This window comes from Pongo pygmaeus, chromosome 1, assembly GCF_028885625.2.
Source record: "Pongo pygmaeus isolate AG05252 chromosome 1, NHGRI_mPonPyg2-v2.0_pri, whole genome shotgun sequence".
Taxonomy (NCBI): Eukaryota; Metazoa; Chordata; class Mammalia; order Primates; family Hominidae; genus Pongo; species Pongo pygmaeus.
Genome location: NC_072373.2, coordinates 121,970,771 through 121,994,397, shown reverse-complemented (window position 1 = coordinate 121,994,397; position 23,627 = coordinate 121,970,771). Strand labels below are relative to the sequence as shown.

Here is a 23,627-nt window from a genome sequence, read left to right as displayed (position 1 = left end):
TTTGGGTTCAGTGTTCATAAATGAGTGTGCACCTGAATTTCAATTCAAAAATAATTGTTTTTTTCTGATTCTTCCCATAGAAGTGTTTTTAGGTCCTTGCAAAGTAAGTCTTTTACAACATACTTTAAATGTATTGTTCATGGCATAAAACCTATGATAACCCCATGTGTCAGTAGCTGTCACACCATGTTCCATGAGGGTTCTCTGGGTGACCCCCAGGAAGAGGAAACAATGGTATTTACGGTGGTCAAGTAGCTACGGAGACACTTGCACCTCTTCATCAGAGGAGCAGATCCAGGAACAGAAGTCCTGCATTTACAGGCTCTTCATATCTTGTGCAGGGTTTGGCTGCCAGGCGGCCAGCTCTTGGCACAAGAGAGGATCCATCATAGAACACCACAGGCTGTGAGACCCAGACACAGCATTGATGAGATTGGTACAACATTGGGAACAAACTAGACTTAGCTGTCTACCTTACTCAGCTATCCCTCCTTTATTTCCTCCCTTGTCATTGTCTCCTGCTTTCTTCCTCTGGTGTCTCATCAAGAGAAGCAACTTTCCTCACATTTCTGATTAGGTGCTTTAAGAAATGCTCTACACAAAGCCTCCTCTGTGTAACCCAGATAGGAAAAATTGAACAGGGGCTTTGTGCTGGATGCAACTCCAAGGGCATGAGTCCTTTAGTAGGGCTTCCCCTTTGCCTTTCTCCTTGCCATCCCTTCCTGTCCTCATGGCCACCACATTCACCGTCTGCCAACGAGAGGCCTGCTGCATTCATGGATACGGCACAGAGCTGTTTGCACTCTGATCTGATCATGCTGAGTGTACCACATAAATAGCAGCTCCTGGAAGTCTGTTTTTATTTAATCATGTTTCATGGTAGGATTCTGTAAATTTTCTAAGAATAAGGCAAAAGCCAAAGGAGTATCAGTAACTCTTAGAATCTGAGTTCAGAAATTCTTAGCCAGGCTCCTGTATTTATGCTTTTGTGCTTGTGACAGTGGCTATACCATTAAACAGACTGCCTCCTTCATAAACACAATCTAAACTGTCATACCCACACCAATGCAATAGCCTGTTCACTGACACTAAAATAACAGTAAGGAGAGAAAGGAAAACCCAACTGCAACACTGAAAATACATATATTTTTCAAAGTAAAGCTTCATTCTGGCTGAAAAAATGGAATAAGAAACCTTTTTGTATGAAGTATTCTATGGAAAAGTTGCTCTAAGTTTTGAAGCCTGCAACCCCATTTTTACTTCCTTTTGGTATCCACCTGAAACTACTATGGTGGGCACTTGGATCTCTAGAAAACTCTGTTCATGCCTTAGTTCTGCAATAGAGCTGAGACAATTAGGGCTGATTATCATCAAATCTATTTTGGCTGTACTCTGACCTAGAAGAAAGGTTGGCTGCTGGTTGAGATGGGATGAAAAAGTCTCTCTTTCTGTATCTCTATTTTTCTCCTGGGAACTTTCTTAGGATTGTAATTCAATTCTTCAAGTTTCCAAAAGTTTTTAATCCTCAACTTATATTTACCCTACAGCCTACTTCTCAGGTTCCTATTGATCAAACTATAAAACGTTCTTCCCCTTTCAAGAACCTTTCTAGATGGTGACTCATGGGGCCTCAAGGGGTTTATACCTTGCATTCTTTCATCATGTCCCAACTGGCTTAATATATTCTGAGAAGTGGTGTTACTGAGGTGCTTGGAGCCTTTGCAGAACTCCATCTTCAATGCCAGCACAGAGCTCAATGTGCATTATTGGTGTAAGAGAAACAATTTTCATGTAAGCTTTAAATTTCAAGTGAAAATTTAAATAATTTTCACTTGTTTAAATATAAAATTCAGTCCTATTTTATTTGTTTTTCAATACAAGTGGCTCTCAATTCATACATTATTGCACAATTTGCTTTGTCTCTTATCTGAAGTTCTATTCAGACTAAACAAATCAATGTCCAGTAAGACTGCCTGTCTCAACAGGGGCCACAGAAAAGTAATTACCAGTACAGTTTTTGAAGGTACCTTATCATCATGACTAAAGTGCTGTTTCTGTGAGACATTACAACCAAAAAATGGTTGGACTGATCAAATTTTGGAGAAAGTTCACTTTCACAAACGTTATGTTCACTACTCAGATATACAGCAATGTTTTAAAAAGAAAATAAAGCAAACCATAAACTATAAATAATACTTAGAAAGAGGCTTTGATTTCAAGTCTTTTCAGGGGCTCTAATGGGAATACAACCATATAATAGATTCCAATTCACATTAATAATTATTAATGTACCATTAAACTGACCCAAATAGATGGAAGGAATAATAACTACTCAAGTATAAAATTGTCTTTATGAGTTTTAAGTAATATTATGCAGAACTAAAGTCATTTTTGGTTATGAAATCAATGATCAATCTTCAGCTCACGTAAAAGTACTGTGATAAAATGCCTAGCAGTAGAAGGCTGAAATAAAATTGTATCCTGAAAGCTTATCTTTTATGCTAAAATATAAAATATGATTTATAAAGGAGCCCGGTTCAGACACCAATGTGGGTGCAGGTTCTAGGTAGCAGTTACTCAGTTTTAAACCACTAAGATACCACAGCAACGTCCTTCCAATTAGGAGTGGCTATAGCAGCAGCAGGAGCAGCAGCTGGCCTAGATAAAAGTGCAATTAAACAGATAAGCAAATGGGGATCTGCTTCAGTTAAATATTAGGGCAGCTGAGGCTTGCACTCTCACTAAAGGAAAAGATGCATTATACCAAAGTCGTTTGCTCCAGCAATATTTCCCTTCCAATGTTATTTTGTTTAAACTGAGAGGATGCAAAGCAAGCTATATTGGTCAATGGCAGCGTAAGAAGCGGGGACCAAAGGGGCTTAGTCTTGTAGTGTAGTGGGGGGAAAAGCAAATGTCCACAAAGGTTGCTGTCTGGGATTAGACCTTCGCAGTGGTGTACTGTGAGAAGGAAACGACACCCTAAAATTACATTAGCTTTGCAGTGACTTGTTCAGAGAAGCTTGAACAGTGGAGTTCATACCTATTCATTATTAACGTTGGAAAGTTTTGGCATGCACTTCAGAGCTCCTGTATGTGTTGATCATTGAGGTTGCCATAGTGAATGTGAAGAAGTCAACTCAAGTTCAGGGAAAAGGAGAGTGGAACTGCCTGCCCTTTATATCCATGCAAATCCTCAAATGTTAAGACATAAACTAATCACCCAACATTCAAATTTGTTTCCAAGTTGCACAGTTTGTCTTATGAACAAAATTAACTTAACACATCTTTTTTCATACTTCAAATGTACTTGAGTTAATAATCTGTCATAATCATATATTAATATAAATGAGGTGCTTCATTCAGAAATGCACTGCATTTTTGTCAAGTAATTATCATTTCCAGGGTGAATGAAGACTAGATAAATTTAAGGGATATAGAGCATGAAATATAGAAGGTTTTCCAACCCAAGGAAGACAACATGCAAAAAGGGCTAACTTGAACAAAAAGAAGTGTTAAGAGATACCTCAAATGCTTAATAATATTTAGCCACATCCTATAACACCATTAAAAATTATATTCTGGTTGAAATAGTCCTATTATGGGAAAAAGCAACAACAACATGATATTAAGTGCCACTCCTCTAAACTTGGTACTAAGGGGTGGACACAAAAGATGAGAAACATATTCCAAACAGCAAAGGAGCATATAATCTAACAGGGGTAGAGACAGACACCAAATAGTCCATGTGTTTCATTACATTGCCCAGCTCCCTTGTAGTTAGATTGAAGCCATGTGACTAGTTTTAGCCAATGGACTTGATAAAAAATGGCACTGCTTACTTCCAGGCTATGGGTCTGTAAATCAGCAACCCTAGAACCCATGTGTCAAGTTGGCAAAGTCACAAGATCAAACTGATCTGGGTTCCCTGATTAGAAGGGAGCTACTTTGAAGGGCCACTGAACCCACAGTAAACAGTGCATGTGTGAGAAATAAACTTTTATATCTTAAAGCCAATGGGACCTGGGGGTTTGTTAGTTACCACAAAACAGCCTAACCTTGGCAAATGCATAAAGCCTACATAGAAATAATTAGAGAACAATTTAATTCAGGCTACCATTGGATGGTCAAGGTACAGTTAATGATCGGCAAAGAGTTCGGACAAAGTAATGAAAGGGTGGTCCTTGGAACTGTTCGGAGAAAAGGGAGCATGTTTCAGGGAGAGGAAATAGTAAGATCCAAGTGAGAACTCTAGCAATTGGATTGACTGGATCACGGAGTAGATTTTTTCAGAAAGGGAGGCATTTTTGTCATCAGGCAGTCTGTGAATTGCTTCATTTTCTTGCTACTTATTAACCTAACCCAGGTGTCTCCTCTCAAAGGCCTAACAGTCGATGCTTAGGCCATGAGCCTTTCCTTGCAAAAATACTAGAAAGGAATCTAAAAGGTCTACCTAATTTTCTACCTTTCATTCACAAAGTACCAGCCAGGGATTCAGGTAAGGTTTTTATTCCACTTTTCCACAATCTAGTCAAGCTCTAGTCTCTGCAAAGGTGGAACCAAAACTGTACAATCCCCCGCACTCTCCTGTTTCTGATTCTAAGATTATAGTGATCTTCAGGGCCCAGAAGCCCTGCCGCACTACAGTGGTACTCATTTGTCTGTCCATTTGTTGATCCATCCACTCACTCCATTCCTCACTACTTCCTTGAGGTCAAAACACCAATTAGGTGTGGTTCCTATCACTGAGAGGCCTGCAGTCTAATTGAAGAGATGAACAAGAGTCAATTATAATAAATGTGATAAAAGTAAACATATGATGTCAGGGGAGTACAGAGGACTGACAGACTAATAAAGCTCAGGCATTAGGAGTGTCAGAAAAGGTTTTCAAAGTGGGGGCAACATCTGCATTGACTTTTTAAAAATGAACATTAAGTTTACTAAACAGAAAAGAGAAGGAAAGACAGTAAAATAGAAAAACAAAATACATGTAGACACAGACATGAAAAAAAGTTGTTGGAGAACTGTGAGTAGTTAAAGAGAGTTGTGTTATAGGTTGGGGGATAGGAGAGTGGTAAAAAATGGGCTGTACAAATTACTTAGAGCTTTGTAGGCCATATTGGAAAGTTTGGACATTATTCTGTAAGAAATGTAAAGTATAAAGTACAGTATGTGAAAGAGTGAAACCATCAGACTTAATTCTAATGGAAGATAATTTTATAAATTATATAAGAATAAGATTAAGAGCAGGGAGTTAGGAAACTTTTGAGTTTTTCAAGCAAGAGACAATGAGATTTTCTGTGTATATCAACACCATTATCAATGCATTCTAGAGAGACTTAGGAGGAGAGCTAAGAACAGGAAAGTGAATCAAGATGAGGAAGACGCTGACACCCAGGTCTGTTTGAGTGTTTGGGTGGTGGGCCTTTAACTAAGACAAGGCATAGGAGAGGGAAGTTTGCGGTAATGACTAATGAGGTTGATTTTAGTTATAAGACATTTGAGGTCACTGCAAGACGCATGGGAGGGGATAAGTAAGGAGAAGATGGAAATTTAAAATTCATACTTCAGGAGAGAAGTCTTATGCACAGATGGACCTTTATCTTCCTGGGGTGTGGGTTGTAGCTAAGCCAGGAAAGTCAATCAGATTTCCAAAAGATGGCATGGGGGCATGATGGGTTGTGAAGGATAGCATCAAGGAGGATGATTAGCAGTGTTAAATGAAAGAGAAAGGTCAAGTAAGGTAAGGCCTAAATGTGATGTCCTATGGATCTGTCCATTAAAAGGTAGAGTAAAAGATTATCTACCTCTCATTGAGCCCCGGGGTTACCCTGTCATTTTGTACAACTAGTGCCTCTTCTCCATTTGACTATCCCTTTCTATAAACAAGTCTGATGTTGAATAAAGACAGCATGCTCCCCCCCTTAAATTTTTTATTTTATTATTTTTAATTGACACATTCAAAGCCAGAAGTTTTAAAATGTTTTGTCCTGCTTTGTAATCAAGTACCTAACAAAGTTTACAGAATGATGCTACTTTTTAATCAATGATATCTGTCTAAGTAAGCATTATCTACAATCACAGGGAACCAACAGTATTACACATATTTATGGGGTACAGTGTGATATTTCGATATACGTATACAAAGTGTTACAACCAAATCAAGATAATTAGCATATCTATCACCTCAAACATTTATCATTTCTTTGTGTTGGGAATATTCAAAATCTGCTCTTCCAGCTATTTGAAAATATACAATAAATTGTTGTTAATTATAGTCAGACTATAGTGCTATAGGACATTATAATTTATTCTTCCCATCTGGGTGTACTTCTGTATCCATTAACCAACCTCTGCCTACTCCTCTTTTTGGAATTGTCTTTCACGCCAACTATCCAATGTTTATAACAACTCCTACTAGTCATAGCTTTCTGGATCACAAGTGGACTCCTGACCCACACTGATCCAATCAGGATCTCTTTTTGTTGCTTGAGAGTATAGTTAGACTATGTTAAACATTATTGCTATAAAGCTCTGTAAAGTATGGGTGAATTTCAAACTACCTATGATTTAATGTTATGGGGGAGTCTGATCTATGTAAACATTTGAATTTGTCTTAAGTCAGTAGTACTCCCTTGCTTTCAGTTTGGCTGTTGAAATGATTTCCCTCAAAGTCAAGTTCTGCTGAAATCATATCACACTCTTCTACATGCAAAAGCCCTATTCAAGTAAACTATGTCTCCATCCCCTGGATATATCTTATCCCTTTTTCTGCCCTCCCCTACACCAGCATTTCCCCCAAATCCTAGGCCAGTCATGAAAAACTATATTACTGAACTGCAGCAAGCAATTATTCCTGGATGCCCAAACAAAGGATCACATAAGACTTAAGTCAATGTTGAGCTTGAGAAGCTGAGAAGCAGCTCATAAAGTCTAGCCTGCCCAAGACTTCAAAATAGTACCTACTTTACCACATTCACATCAGACCTACTAAGCTCAAACTCACAATCTACCCACAGTTACCACCTATACCAGGGTGAGAAGGAATGAGTATGAGGGGAAGATGCCATGGCTTCCAGCTTTCAGTAGGTACAGACTACTGATGGAGTGATAGAGATTCTTCTTCCCCCTGAAGACATTGCCCCTTATAAGGGCTACCCAGCAAACCCCGATCTGATAGTAAAAAAGGAAGCCTCCTAGGCAGGTCCTTACCATTTCATACCACTAATGAACTATGAGCATTCGGTGTTACTGGTCTCTCAAAATCTTGAGCAGGAAAGAACTTAAAAGAAGGAGAGAGGGAGAGAAAGGGCACCGATGTATAAAACAGAAGGGGAATGGAGGTCCATGGAAATACGCAAAACAGGGAAAAGAATCGAAAGAGCAAGAGAATATGTTACAAACTCCAAAAAGCAAATTTAGCCCGAGGTTTTGAAACAACATTTTCCTGCTTTGTAATGAATTACATAAGAAAGTTTAGAGAATGATGTTACTTTTTAATTGAGGATATCTTAGTAAGCATTATCTACAATCTGCAGGGCACTAACAGTATTATTCTTAGTTATCCTATTTTCATATATTTATGACCTTGTTTCTTCATCTTAAAATAAGAGGCCCTAGAACTGAATGTGTCTCAAGTCCATCCAGTCTTGAGAGTTTCCATGGGAAGAAGGTAGGTATGGTCCCCAGGGATGCATGTCTTCTCGCAGCACTACAGAACATTCAAACCTAAAAACACTGGGTAGTTACTAATTTAATTAAAGTGTTCTGCCTAAAAAACCATTAGAAAATCACTCCCTTTCACTGAGAAAGGCAAGCACATGATTACTTACTAGGATTCAGTACTGGGTTTTTGACACATCTGACATATCATCATCACAGCTCATTCACATAACTAGTAGCAGAGCCCAGTGGTAAGAACAAACTTAGGAGCTGGCCTGCCTGGATTTGAATCTTGGTTGTATTGAATAAGCAACTTAGACAGATTGCATATTTCTCTGTGCCTTGGTTTCTCATCTGTAAGATAAGTATATCAATAATACCAACTTCACAGAATTTATATAGGAGTAAATGAGTTAACGGTAAAGTACAAATGGTCCCCAATTTTGGATGGTTCATTTATGATTTTTCCACTTTACAATGGTATGAAAGTCACATGCATTCAGTAGAAACTAGACTTTAATATTTGAATTTTGATATTTTCCTGGGCTAGCAACATGCCCAATGAGACTCTCTCATGATGCTGGGTGGCAGCAGCTAGCCACAGCTACCAGTCAGCCACGAAATCACAAGGGGAAGCAAACAATAGAGTGTACTGTGTTGCCATATGATTTCTGCCCAACTGTATTTCAAGTACTGTGAGCACGTTTAAAGTATGATAAGCAAAGCTATAATGTACAATAGGTTAGGTGCATTGAATGCAGTTTTGACTTACGATAGTTTCCACTTACAATGGCTTAATCAGGATATAACCCCATCATTAATGGAGGAGCAGCTGTATTGAGAACAGTACCTGGCACTAAATAGCGGTATTTGTTTAAAAAGATTTTAAAATCTAAGTGCATTATTGGCCCTATTTTACAAGGTGTTAGTCCATTCTCACACTGCCAGAAAGAAATACCTGAGACTGGGTTATTCATAAAGAAAAGAGGTTTAATTGACTCCCAGTTTAACATGGCTGGGGAGGCCTTAGGAAACTTACAATAATGGCAGAAGGCAAAAGAGCAAGTCTTACATGGAGGCAGGCAAGAGAGCAAGCCAGAGCAGGGAAAACTGCCTTATAAAACCATCAGATCTCCTGAGAACTCACTCACTATCATGAGAACAGCATGGGGAAAATGCCCCCATGATCCAATCGCCTCCCTCCCTTGATATGTGGGGATTATGGGGATTACAATTCGAGATGAGATTTGGGTGCGGACACAGAGCGAAACCATATCATTCCGCCCCTAGTCCCCCCCAAAACTCACATCCTCATATGCAAAACACAATCATGCCTTCCCAACAGTCCCCCAAAGTCTTAACTAATTTCAGCATTAACTCAAAAGTCCACAGTTCAGTCTCATCTGAGACAAGGCAAGTCCCTTCCAACTATGAGCCAGTAAAATAAAAAATAAGTTAGTTCCTCCCAAGATACAATGGGGGTACAGGCATTGTGTAAATACACCTGTTCCAAATGGGAGAAATTGGTCAAAACAAAGGGCCTGCAGGCCCCATGCAAGTCTGAAATCCAGCAGGGCAGTTACCTCTGACTCCATGTCTCATATCCAGGTCACACCGATGCAAGAGGTAGGCGCCCAGGGTCTTGGGCAGCTCTGCCCGTATGGCGTTGCAGGGTACAGCCCCCCTCCTGGCTGCTCTCACGGGCTAGCAATGAGTGTCTGTGGGTTTTCCAGGCACACACTGCAAACTGTGGGTGGATCTACCGTTGTGGAATCTGGAGGACCGTGGCCTTCTTCTCACAGCTCCACTAGGCAGTGGCAGTGGGGACTCTGTGTGGGAGCTCCAACCCCACATTTCCCTTCTGTACTGCCCTAGCAGAGGTTCTCCATGAGGGCCCTGACCCTGCAGCAGACTGCTGCCCGGACATCCAGACATTTCCATATATCCTCTGAAATCTAAGCAGAGCTTCCCAAAGCTCGATTCTTTCTCTCTTTTTTTTTTTTTAAGTTGTGATAACAGATTTTATTCAGAACAATTGCAAAGGAGAAAGAAATCCAGGTTCAATTTCAAATACAGCATGGACAAGTGGAGATTCATAGCCAAGGAAGAGGGTGAGGTCAATGGATGGAAAATTACTGAGAGGAAACATCACATATAAGGGAGATTCTGGCTAAACTGACTTGATAGGATTCTTGGTGAAGGTGGGCCAGGATGATCACATACCAAAGGTTATGGGGCTGAGGAATTTGAAAATCCACCTTCAGTTCTTTGAAAATCTGCTGTCTATGTCACTACAATTAAATTATAAGTGCAAGTGAGTTGTTGGCAAGGCAGCATGCCAAAGCTGAGTTAAATAGCTAGGAAGCCTCTACAGATAAGAATCCTTTTTTTAAAATCAAATTTTGTCAGTAAGTATTCTTAAAAAGGTGAGCTTACAAAAGCCAAAGTGATTGAACATTGTTTCATGGTCTATGCAGTCAATTTTCATCTTCCTTATGGCCTGAAAACAAGTGGCCATGAGCAATGAGCATTTTTTAAAGTTTTATTTTATTTATTTTTTATTTTAAGTTCTAGGGTACATGTGCAGGATATGCATTGTTACACAGGTAAATGTGTGCCATGGTGGTTTGCTGCACCTATCAATGCATCACCTAAGAATTAAGCGCAGCATGCATTAGCTATTTTTCCTGATGTTCTCCTTTCCCCCACCCTGCTGACAGACCCCAGTGTGTGTTGTTCCCCTCCCTGTGTCCATGTGTTCTCATTGTTCAGCTCCCACTTATGGGTGATAACATGTCGTGTTTGGTTTTCTGTTCCTGCATTAGTTTGCTGAGGATAATGGCTTCCATCTCCGTCCATGTCCCTGTAAAGGACATGATCTCATTCCTCTTTATGTCAGCATGGTATTCTATGATATATGTACCACATTTTCTTTATCCAGTCTATCACTAATGGGCATTTGGGCTGATTCCATGCCTTTGCCATTGTGAATAGTGCTGCAGTGAACATACGCATGCATGTATCTTTATAGTAGAATGATTTCTATTCCTCTGGGTATATGCCTAGTAATGGGATTGCTGAGTCAATTGGTATTTCTGGTTCTAGGTCTTTGAGGCATTGCCACACTGTCTTCCACAATGGATGAACTAATTTACATTCACACCAACAGTATAAAAGCATTCCTATTTCTCCACCACCTCACCAGCATCTGCTGTTTCTTGACTTTTTAATAATTGCCATTCTGAAGAGTGTGAGATGGTATCTTACTGTGGTTTTGATTTGCATTTCTCTAATGATCAGTCATGTTGAGCTTTTTTTTCATATATGTGTTAGCTGCATAAATGTCTTCTTTTGAGAAGTGTCTGTTCATGTCCTTTACCCGCTTTTTAATGGGGTTGTTTGTTTCTTTCTTGTAAATTTGTTAAAGTGCCTTGTAGATTCTGGTTATTAGATCTTTGTTAGATGGATACCTAAACCTCAACTCTTGACTTTTGTGCATCCACAGGTCCAACACCACATGGAAGCTGCAAAGGCCTGGGGCTTGCACCCTCTGAAGCAACGGCCAGAGCTGTACGTTGGCCCCTTTTTGCCATGGCTGGAGCAGCTGGGAACACAGGACACCAAATCCTTAAGCTGCACACAGCAGTGGGGCCCTTGATCCAGTCCACAAAACAATTTCTCTCTCCTAGGACTCTAGGACCATGATGGAATGGGCTGCCATGAAGACCTCTGACATGCCCTGGAGACATTTTCCCCATTGTCTTGGCAATTAACATTTAGCTCCTCTTTACTTATGCAAATTTCTGCAGCAAGCTTGAAATTCTCCCCAGAAAACGGGTTTTTCTTTTTTTTTTTTTAATCTAAGCAACTTTTATTTCATTTTACTTATTTTTCTGTTTTTTATTATACTTTAAGTTTTAGGGTACATGTGCACAACGTGCAGGTTAGTTACATATGTATACATGTGCCATGCTGGTGTGCTGCACCCATTAACTCGTCATTTAGCATTAGGTATATCTCCTAATGCTATCCCTCCCCCTTCCCCCCACCCCACAACAGTCCCCAGAGTGTGATGTTCCCCTTCCTGTGTCCATGTGTTCTCATTGTTCAATTCCCATCTATGAGTGAGAACATGCAGTGTTTGGTTTTTTGTCCTTGCGATAGTTTACTGAGAGTGATGATTTCCAATTTCATCCATGTCCCTACAAAGGACATGAACTCATCATTTTTTTTGACCCAGCCATCCCATTACTGGGTTTTTCTTTTCTATCGCATCATCAGGCTGCAAATTTTCCAAACTTTTAGGCTCTACTTCTCTTTTAAACATAAGTTCCAATTTCAAATCATCTCTCTCAAGTTCAAAGTTCCACAGATCTCTAGAGCGAGGCACAATGCCACCAGTCTCTTTACTAAAACACAGCAAGAGTGACCTTCACTCCAATTCCCAACAAGTTCCTCATCTCCATTTGAGACCACCTCAGCCCGAATACGAACTCCATTGTCCACACCATTATCAGCATTTTGGTCAAAACAACTCAACAAGTCTCTAGGAAGTTCCAAACTTTCCACATCTTCCTGTCTTCTTCTGAGCCCTCCAAACTGTTCCAACCTCTATCCATTACCCAGTTCCAAAGTCGCTTCCACATTTTCAAGTATCTTTATAGCAGTGCCCCCAACTCCGGGTACCAATTTACTGTATTAGTCCGTCCTGCCACTGCTATAATGTAATACCTGAGACTGGGGAATTTATAAAGAAAAGAGGTTTATCTTGCTCACAGTTCCACATGGCTGGGGAGGCCTCAGGAAACTTACCATCATGGCAGAAGGTGAAGCAGGTACATCTTACACGGTGGCAAGTGAGAGAGAGAGCAAGAGCAAGAAATACCGCCTTATAAAACCATCAGTTCTCATGAGAACTCACTCACTGTCATGAGAACAGCGTGGAGGAAACCCCATGATCCAATCCCCTCCTGCCTGGCCCCTCCCTTGACACGTGGGGATTACAATTCAGGATGAGATTTGGGTGGGCATACAGAGCCAAACCATAGCATAAGGGAAGAAACTAATACTTACAAAGGGTAAGTAAATGGAGTTCAAAGTCACCTAGGGAGTAAATTGTGAAGCTAGGATTCAAACAGACCAAGACTCCAGAGCTTGTAGATTTTACTGCCACAGACAAAATGACTTATGTAAGGACAGAGTACATTGAAATAATTACCTAGGAACAGACACTGGGAATATATGACTCTTCTATTTGACTAGAGTAGGAATTTTCAATGATTTCCTATGGACTTTTATAATGTAAAAGTTAAAAAATTTTATGTCCTTTTAATGCCATACTTGCGTATTATCTTAAAGTTTGGTGCTCATTAACTTTCCCATCCACATGTACTCCAGATCATGAAAACAACAAAAATACTAAATAAGCCCATGTCTTTCAAAAAAAAAAAAAAAAAAAACCTGACTTTTCACTATATCACCTTAGATTAAAATAGTAAGTTCTCACTTTGCTCAGGTACTGTGGTAAGAATCAACATTATCTCACTGGATCCTCATAATAATCGTCTAACTTACAAAATGAATAAACAAAAGCTCAGAATATTTAAGTAAATTCCCCAAGCTCCCACAGCTAACAAATGGCAAAGCTAGGATTTCAACCGTCTCTGCTTGACTCTAAACTATTCTCCTACACTATTTCCTTTAGAACCATGCCAACTATGGGATCATTTTACATTCTTCACAGATATCATCTCATCAAGACAGGGCCTTGGCATTTATATAAACATTAGCCTACTGTGAGCAAATAAAATGTTAACTGTCTCCAAAGAGATTAAAGAATGGGGCATATAAAGATGGAACAACAAAAATTCAAGTGATAAATTCTATTGGGGTGACAAAGAATAACAACAATAATTTTTATTTCTATTATATTTTACAACTTTGTAAACTGTTTCTGACTTTCTGATAGATGTAAGAAGTAAGTTTATTTAACAGCCCTTGAGTAAACTGCATAAGCAATCCGACCCCCATCAGTAAATATGCAGGGACATTCTGAAGACGGAATGAGCTCATGCAAGAAGATGCCCAGTAGAGCACCCAGGCAGGACAGGCACAGTGTAGGTGCTCAACTCATGCCAAGATCTGCCACTTTACAGCTGCTCATGCCTAGCACAAAGAATGGCACACAGGGTCCTTTTAAAATGTCTGAGAGGAATGTGCTATGATCTCAGTCTTCTAACAGGATTCACCTTTTCTACAATTGCCTATTTTCTAAACTCAGCTCTGAAATGAGCTATTCTCTGTTTCACTCTTTTTCACATTATCCAAAATAATTCAATGTCCACCTTTTCCTTTGGGAAAATCAAAGGTTGACATGGCTACCTTTCGAACTCAAGCTGTTAAAGATCCTTTCTTGTGTTCAAAAGTTTTACTGATTTTGAAAGGTCTTATTGATAAAAACACAGAGAAACTCGGGAAAAGGACAAAGAGAAAAAAGAAGAAAGAGAAAGAATAAAGAAGCCAGAAAATAAAGCGAAGGAAGAGAGCCCAAGAGGAGCAGAAAGAGGCAATAGGCTACTGAAGGCATAATTGCCAGCCGTCTTAGAAACTAGCTCATGTAACAATCATGCAGCATTATTTTTAAAAACCAAGGGGAAAATATTTACATAAAACCCAAAAGATATATGCTCTTTGTTAAGTGCTGCAAAATGACAATGTAATCAATTCATTAATTCATGAATTAGTCTGTGTGATGTTTACTTCTGGCGCCATTAGCATTCCTGAGCTAAATATTTAAAAGAATAAAAAGGAAATTTAAGAACTAAAGATAGAATATATTCTTTCTGTTGTTTTTGTTACTCTATTTTTTTGGCTATGTTTGTATGGTTTTAGTCATTTATTTAGGGCTTTTAATGAAATGAGTGACATGAAACCATCCAACTCCCTCTTGAAGACCTCTGTCTCCAAGATATGTATAAAAGTCACACAAATTTTAAATAATTTAAAACAAAGTTATGCAGAAAACTCACGTAAATTGTAAGCATTCTTCTAATTGTGCTTATAAATAATAGTTTCAAAAGCAGATATGTTACAATAAACACATATTCAGAATAAATTAGGCCTTAATTATGTTTAGCAAATTTTATGTCCTCATTAAAAACAGAATTGCCACAATAAACATGACTTACCACCAGAATTAACTCTGCCACAATTGTCTACTCTTCCCAAACATTCTTTGTGTGCTCTCGCTCCACACTTAAAACATAAATAGCCTTGATAAAATGTTCCCCTGAAAGGTGAAATAAGAGAGTGGTATATTAAACGGTGCAAAATTCTGCCCATATGAAATTAGTGCAAGAAGAAGAAAGAAAGTATCAACAATGCTCTTCAAGGTACCCCCTCAGTAGAGGGAGAGGAGCTTGCCAGAGCTTCTGAAAGGACTGTCCAGGCAGAAAGCCTGGCAAAGGTTTGTGGGATCCAGACTGCTAAGGCAAATTTCCCACTTTAGAACCTATTGGCTAGAGGGTTAGAAAAGTCTGAAATACTTAGCAATTATATCAGTTCCTTTAAACTGAAAACCAGGACTGAGCAGGCTTACCTCAGGAGCATCTGGCAGACTTTGCAGGATGTGACTCGAGTGAAGGTGTGCATCTTGAAGTCGTGGAAATTGGAGTCTGCGTAGTCTGGCCTTATGTTAGACCTATAAAAAGGAAAAAAATAACTTTCTATAGAAAGTTTCACAACAAAGCTGAAATTTAGTCATCTAAACCCTAAATTCATCAAAATGACATCAGGTAGAGATCTGATTTAAGCAAAATGACTACTAAATGTGCAATGTTTTCTAAGCCAAAAGTATGCTATGCATTAAAATATGTACCAGAATCTGGTTGTGTGGGCATAAGCAACCTGGAAGGACATAGCAACCTAATCCTCCTCAGAACTGAGCATTCTCAGAGAACTTTAACAAATGGCCACATAGCTCAACTTTCCTGGAAAAAAAAAAAAAGAATCCACTGGATACTCATCCTATCTGATAGTTCCTTGTCTGTAGCCACACCACTGAAATATAAACTAGCAGGTGAGGGTAGGAGGGAGAAGAGGGTCATCTCTAAATAGATGTGTGGACAACATAATGGTCCATAACAAGGAATACAGTAATTTTATAGAAAGTTTTAAAATAAAGCATTAGTGTGATCATTAAAAAATTAACATTTCACTTTACTCACAATCTAAGTAATAACGAAACAAAATAATTTTACCATTTATTTTATATTTTATTTATATTATACATACAAAAGTTATTTTGCACACCACAAACTAATATTCTTTGTTATTTACTCTGTGCCAGAGACCGTGACAACCATATGACATTCATTTCTTCATTTAATCTTCACATCAATCCTAACTGCCTGGCACGAATAAATATCACTAGTTTACAAATAAGAAAACTGACACTTACTCTAAAGTAAAGCTTACCCTTAAAGAAAACAGCATGATTGGGAACTCTAACTCAGGTCTTTGCTCTTGGCCACTGAAACTATAGCTCAAGGAGGAGATTCAGCAATGTTCATATTAAAATAATCAAATTTTTGTACTTAGTAGGTATTTTGAAAACATTTGACATTTTTTTTACATTATTCTTGGCTTAGCTATTTCGGTTGCTGCAAAAGTAATTGAGGTTTTTGCTATTATTTTCGATGGCAAAACAAGGCAGAAAATTAGACTAGGATAAGTTAAAGATGGATACAAATCAGGGGTACACCTAGAAAGCTAAAATGATATGCTCCAAGACGTTACACGCAATTTGAGAGATTGTAGGAAAAGCTTGAGATACTGATGAGCCAGGATTTCCCCTTTTATAGAATACAGCAACTCTCAACCACACAGAATCCTGGTGAAATGAAGCATAACACAGGCAGGCGACCAGGCATCAATCTCTGAGGTACCAGGAGATGCCTTATGAAAAAACATTCGCAAAGGCAATTGGAGTAGCAGGCAGTGATGCAGAAGTGTCAGAGAGGTCAGCCTTCCAATCCATCTGCTGAATATGAGCGTGCTAAAAATGAAATCAAATATTAGTGCCATCTGGGATTTCTCTGCTCTGTGCTTCTGGTGACCTCACTTTTTCGGAAAATGTTCCACTGCATGCTGAGAATTATGGACATTTCCATAGAGGCATTTTTGTGTTACTGATTAAAAATTGCAGAGCTTTTCTACAGAAAAGGAGACACAGGAACATATAAGGATCTAGAAATAAAACTTTCCTCACATTGTTCAGAAAACATTTGATTCTTGAGTCCATAAAGCCATGCATTGAAAACTCCATCAAAACCTGTTTCCTTAGTCAGGAAGGGCTGTTGGTTCATTTGTTTCTGAGTATCAAGGTGATAGGGTCATAGATGATTTGTCAAATAAGTTTGAGTCCTGGCAACCCAAAAAATTCATCAACCTGGAGTTTTCAAACAGAAGTACATCTCCTTCAGGCAGAAACTCATGTAAATAAGTTCCAAACAGGTAAGAAGTTAATTAATTTCAAAAATCTGCCTCGGACACAGGTGGAACATCCACATGCACACACACAAACATACCGGAGTTGTGTTTGGACCACTGGTATTTAAAACTTTCATGAACTAAGAATAAGCTGAACTTTCAGAAAATAAACAACTGAAAGGGGGAACCACAAAGCCACTAAGATATTTTACAAAAAAATTATGATGAAAAAGGTTCTGAAAATATTGTTAACAGTAGCTGCCCTATGGGAATAAAGACTTCAAGTGGTAGGTAAAAGAGTAGAAAGAAACTATTAGAATTATTTGAAAACTATAATGGTAAATTATTTTTAAAATCTAGAATCAAACACTAAAGAATAGATGTTAACTCTATGACCCCGAAACCGCTGCTGAGGCAGTATTGAATAAAAAGCATAGGTAAGGACAGGAATCTGAAACTAGACCACCTGGGCTTACATCCTAACTTGCAAATCCGTAGCAGCGTGATCTTAGTCAAGTTAGTGAGTATAAAACAGGAATACTAATAAAACCAAACTCATCAAGTGATATATGTAACGTGCTTAGAACACTGTCTGACCCATATTTGGTGTTCAATCAATGTTGGCTACAATTTATGAAGTGCTGATTCCAAATCCATATAATAAGGGTGTGATCATGATAGTGCTGTGTGAGTGGTAAAGAGTCCCTTTTTAGGTCTGTGACCAAGTCCCCAGAGGACACCCATTCTTCTGAGAATATCCAGCACAACGACTTATATGCTCAGTGTCCTTGGGACTAGGAATCCATATGTAATTATTGAAGTGCAAGAGGGTAACTCAAGAGATGGCATGTATGAAAAACCTCATGTATGAAACTGTGATCCCTTCAGTTCGCACTGAAGTACAAACTGAGGAGATCATATATGGTCCGTGGCCTGGGGGGGTGCAGAAACCAAAGACAGTAAGCTGGCTGGATGAGAAGGGTTGCGAAAGTAGATTGCAGCAGAAGACGACAGAAATGTCAGGATTACGGATTTGGAGAAACAAAAAATTAAAATGGTCAAAAGAGGCATTTATTTCACATCTCTAATGTACCAGGTACATCACTAGGCTCTTCATATACTTTTTCACATTTACTTCTCAGAACAAATCTACAAGGCAGAGTCATTCATCCATTTCATAAGTATTTACTGAGTAACTACCATATGCACAGGCCCTTGGGCAGGAACAGAAAGAAGCCTCCTTCAGCTGGAGTGAAATGAGCAAAGAGATGAGATAGGTTGGCAGGGGCCAAGGAAAGAAGTGAGATTTTAGACAGGATTGACATCACATTTAGTTGAGGAAGAAAAGAAAAAGTTCTGCTGCTACTACATAGAGATTTCCTTTATAGTAAGACAAGTGTGGATATAGTAGGACCAATCACGGGGTTGGGTTGTCTGCAGATGAGTGCTGAGTGTCAAACAGATTAGTTAACTTGTTCAGTCATGCTGATATACATAAAGAATTCCATTTTAGTAATCTGCCTTAACATATGACAATTTACTTTTGAGAATGTCAATGGAATCTTGTAGATTAATCAAATGTTCCCATTTCTTTTGCTTCACATAGAACTCATTATGAATATAACTAATCAGGCAATCAAACATTTATAGGGCAAGGAATGTTGACACTCTTAGGGCTTCATATAGCTTTACATGTTGTCCTTAGATGGTCTCTTCTCACCTGGCTCCATCACAGGCCTTAAGTTGAAGACCTCACTTTCCCCCTAGCCTGGACCTCTTTGTTTTCCAGATATGCATTCCCAACTGCTCCTCAGGCATCTCAAATGCAGCACATACCAAACTCAATTTCCATGCGTTTCCTGACATATCTGATTCATTTACTCCATCTTCCAACCTGGGAACTTCAAAATCACAATGAATTTTTCCCTCTCCCTCACACTCTCTACATATTCATTTTCTCTTAACCTTTCCTCTGATTCAATTTTTCCTTCCCTGAAATCATGACCAATTTCGGTCAATTCAAGCTTTAAAATACCTCCTCAAAAACTCAGGTTCCATACAAACACATATACACACCCGCACACCCACACACACCCTATCCTATTGGTTTTGTTTCTCTAAAGAATCCTAATATAGACACACTAGAAAATCATGTTAGATAGGTTTACTGGGGCCAGTTACCAGAGAAGGAGATGGAAGCAATGCTGAAATTCAGATACATCAGCCTCCATAACACTTTATGCAACATCTGATGCCAAGTAGACCTCCTAGGCTTTCAGTAACTTTGTACTGCCCTAAAAGTAGCATTAAAAGTACTTGTAAGTCCGCATCCCCACTGACCTATGTGGAGGGTGCATCTTCTCCTTTTTACCAGTCTCCCCTTTATAGTCATCAAACATTCTACCAGGAAAATTAACGCTAGATATTCATAGCTGATAGAAGTCAGAAAAACATGCTATTACTGTAACATTTTCTTCATTTGTTTTCAAAAGCTGCCTTTTGCCACATTATCAGATAGAAAGATGGAAGAAGTAAAGATAGAGACATTTTTACTAAACCAAAAAAAATTACCTCTTATGTGAAAGAACACTGAAGAAAAACATGGTTCACTAAATTTCAATTAAATCTCAGAATTTATGTTTACTTACATATTCCTCTCTTTATTGTGAGAAAATATTTAACCTTTGATATGGTTTGGTTGTGTCCCCACCCAAATCTTATCTTGAATTGAAGTTCCAATAATCCCCACGTGTCGTGGGAGGGACCAGGTGGAAATAATTGAATCGTGGGGGTGGTTTCCCCCATCCTGTTCTCATGATACTGAGTTATTTCTCATGGGATCTGATGGTTTTATAAGGGGCTTCCCCCTTCACTGGGCACTCATGCTTCTCCTTCCCGCCACCATGTGAGAAAGGATGTGTTTGTCTCCCCTTCTACCATGACTATAAGTTTTCTGAGGCCTCCCCAGCCATGCTGAACTGTGAGTCAATTAAATCTCTTTTTTAAATAAATTACCCAGTCTCAGGTATGTCTTTATTAGCAGTGTGAGAACAGACTAATATTTTTACAAAAAACTATAATCGTACTCATACATATATTTCAGTAATAAGTCTGACAATGTAGTTAGTAATACAATGTAAAATAATACATATGATTTTTTAAACATACATGCTTAAAATGAGCATTTTTCTGTATTTTAACTGTAAATTTAAAAATCCCTATGTCATTTTAGTAATATAGTTATAGGATAAAGGAAGCAAATCCTAGCAAGATGAAATCATCTGTAATGATCATGACCAATTACAGAGGAAATAAGATGAGAACCAATTTATGACATCATGCTGTCTCATGCTCTAACAGTATTAACAATCAAGTATTACCAGTATGGACATTGTGGCAATTATGTAGTATACGTAAAACGGTTTATTTCATCATATTGCATTGAAAGTAAAAGTAAGAGAGCTGGAAGCAAATGTCAGTGCTTCAAAAAAAACCTGTCTGAATGCAACAGGCCTTTTTGTACCAAAAACACATCGATTTATAAAAATGTATTCACACACATAGCTTTGTGTGTGTTGCTAAAATACAGAAAATATACATTTTGGCAAACAGATACCAAATACAGATTACTTATTTGAGAATGTCCTTTAGAAATATGCTGAACAGTCTTATTTTTATTATTATTAATACATACAATTATTTTTCTCCATGATACAACAAGTTAGATCTCTTCTTGCATCCTTCTATTAACCTCATATTTAAGTGGCAATAAATTACAATAAGCATACTACTTAAGTTAATCTTATTTTCCATAGCAAGATTTTAAAATCATATGGATAGTTTATCATCAGGACAGTTAGCTATATCATGACTCTTTTTAAATAAGGCTTTTCAAATATGTGAAACAATTTATCACATTAATAAATAAACAAAAAAATTGGGTTGTCTCAACAGGTACCAAAAAAGACTTAAAATGCATTGTGTGCTTCTAATGAAACTCAATAAACTAGACATTAAGGGATAGTTTCTTACTATGATAAAGAATATCAAACTAAAGATAATAGAAAACATATCTAATATAAAACACTATCACAATTACACTGAAAATAAAGTTTTTGAAGTAAACTGTATTTTTCAATATTGTTCTGGAAGATCTAATCACTGTAATATGACAAGAAAAATGAATGTGAAGGATAAATATTGTAAAAAAGTACACAGAATTTTCATTTGGAGATGACAATATTAGGACTATCGGGAAAAACTAAGAGAAGATATTTAAAAGTGATAAAACTAATGAGAGATGAAGACATCAAGTGGCACCTGAAGAGATCTGTGTGTGTTTCTAATGCTCTCTAGCAAAGAAATGTAGTAATGTGTGTAGCATCTCTGTCTGGAAAAACCTCTTGAGACCCCGAGTTCAAAGATTTTGGAGGGACTGGTCACACAGACACTCTCTGCCTACATACTCAGCCACAATATTTTTAAAAAATCCCAGAAGGAAGTATAAATCACATTTTTTTCTAAGTCTAGGCAGATTGGCACAACAAAATTCAGTACCCCTGGTATACCAAATAACCTTATCACTTAGTATCACAGGGAACATTCCAAAGTCAAGTTCTCAGATGACAGCCAAGGACAAGCCAACCCTGTAAGCAAATCCTTCTAAAGACAGCAAATCCAAGCTTGCTATGTTAACTAGTTTCTGCATGAAAATGTCTAAGAAAAATCCTAACATGAAAAGTTTAGGTTCTATATAAATAAAGTTTTTAAATTAACTGATAGAAATAAACGCATTCAATAAATTAAAAGCCGCATAGCAAGCTCCTAAATAAGAAAATGGAATATTTTATTATAAATACACAACCTCTCTCCAATTTACAAATTTAAAACAATTCCTTCCCTGCAAACCAACACACAAACATACTCTCTCTCACACACACACTTATAAATATACAATGAGATTTTTTGAACTTGACAAATGATTATAAAATACAACCGGAAGATAAATATGTGAGAATAGTTGGAAAATGTTTTAAACTGTGTGAATTAGTGTAGAGCAAGCTTGTCCAGCCCATGGCCTGCAGGCCACATGTGGCCCAACACAAAGTCGTAAACTTTCTTAAAACATTATGAGATTGAGATTTTTTTGTTTGTGATTTTTTTAAAGCTCATCAGCTATCATTATTGTTAGTGTATTTTATGTGTGGCCCAATACAATTTTTCTTCCAACGTGGCCCAGAGAAGCCAAAAGATTGGACACACCTGTTGTAGAGAGTATATGGGAAGCCACTATAACCTAAGAAATACTAAAATGTTTTTAAAAGTATAGTTATTAAATTTGTATGGGACTGATAACAAAACAGACAGATCAATAATATAAAATGTAAAAGTCTTGAAGGGGACCGAATATGTGCAAGGACTTGGTATGTGATTTTTGTGGCAGTTTATTAGTCTATTCAAAAAATAAAATGCTCATTTAAAAAAACTTATTAATTGTCTAATATGTGCCATGCAGTGGGATATGATGATGAACAAAAATGAGTAAAGTCCCTGACTGATGTTGGGTTGCAGGGTGGAATGTAGGGTGGAAGCAGGGAGAAGAACATTTAAATAATTCCACAAACAATCGTGAAACTGCAGCTATGACAAGTGCTACAAAGAAAGACCATGTTAGGAAAACTTAAAATGTAGAATATGACCTTGCCAGTGTATTACCACAGAAGGATTTTCTACAGAAATAGGTGGAAAGCAAGAGGAAGAATGTAGGGACAGAGGAAAAACAGCAGGTTTAAATATAATTTAAAAGTACATGTCCAGCTTTCCAAAAAGGTTAAGAAAGCTAGATTTCTATTCACATTTTTATAATAATATAAAGTTTAGATAAAGATTTATACTATCTATTTGAAAAATATATATTACATGCCTATGATGTGCCATGAATACAGCCAAAGATAAGGAATAAAATCGACAAAATTGCTGCCTTCATGAGGCTTATATTCTGTATTTAAATGTAAAATTTAGATAGGAACCTGATATTTATTTTAAACAAAAAACAAAAATACAGGTATTTGGAGAAAATATTGATAACTACTTATATAATCTGTAAAGGAAATAAAAGCAAACAAAAGATGGCTGGCCTCATTTTCACTTAGAAAAACAAACCCAACATTTTATTTAAATAAAAAAAACATAAAAAGTCAGAGAAAGCAGAAAAATGTTTAGAACATGTATGGTAAAAGATTAATCTCCTTGCAATATACAAGTACCATTGAAAGTCCATAAGAAAAAAATGAACATCCCAATTGGAAAAATAGCAAGAAAATTAGCAGGGCAATTTGTTAAAAAAAAAATAAATTAAAAACAATCAATACATAAAACATGTACTCGCAATCAAAAGAAATGTACGTTTAAATAACAAGACATCATTTCACGTGTTAAGTTGGCCCAAAAAAAGGAAAAGATAAAAGAGAAAAGATACT

At 37.7% G+C, this 23,627-nt stretch overlaps 1 protein-coding gene across 2 annotated transcripts in view; it reads right to left on the bottom strand.

Annotated features, from left to right (window-relative positions):
• Window positions 1-23,627, bottom strand: part of VAV3 (vav guanine nucleotide exchange factor 3) — a 399,285-nt gene that overhangs the window by 117,987 nt on the left and 257,671 nt on the right. For both annotated transcript variants that reach the window (XM_054494867.1, XM_054494871.2), the window contains 2 exons: window positions 15,257-15,358; window positions 14,847-14,947 (listed from right to left, as the gene is read on the bottom strand). In XM_054494867.1, the coding sequence (XP_054350842.1) occupies window positions 14,847-14,947; window positions 15,257-15,358 (203 nt within the window). The remainder of the gene's footprint in view (window positions 1-14,846; window positions 14,948-15,256; window positions 15,359-23,627) is intronic.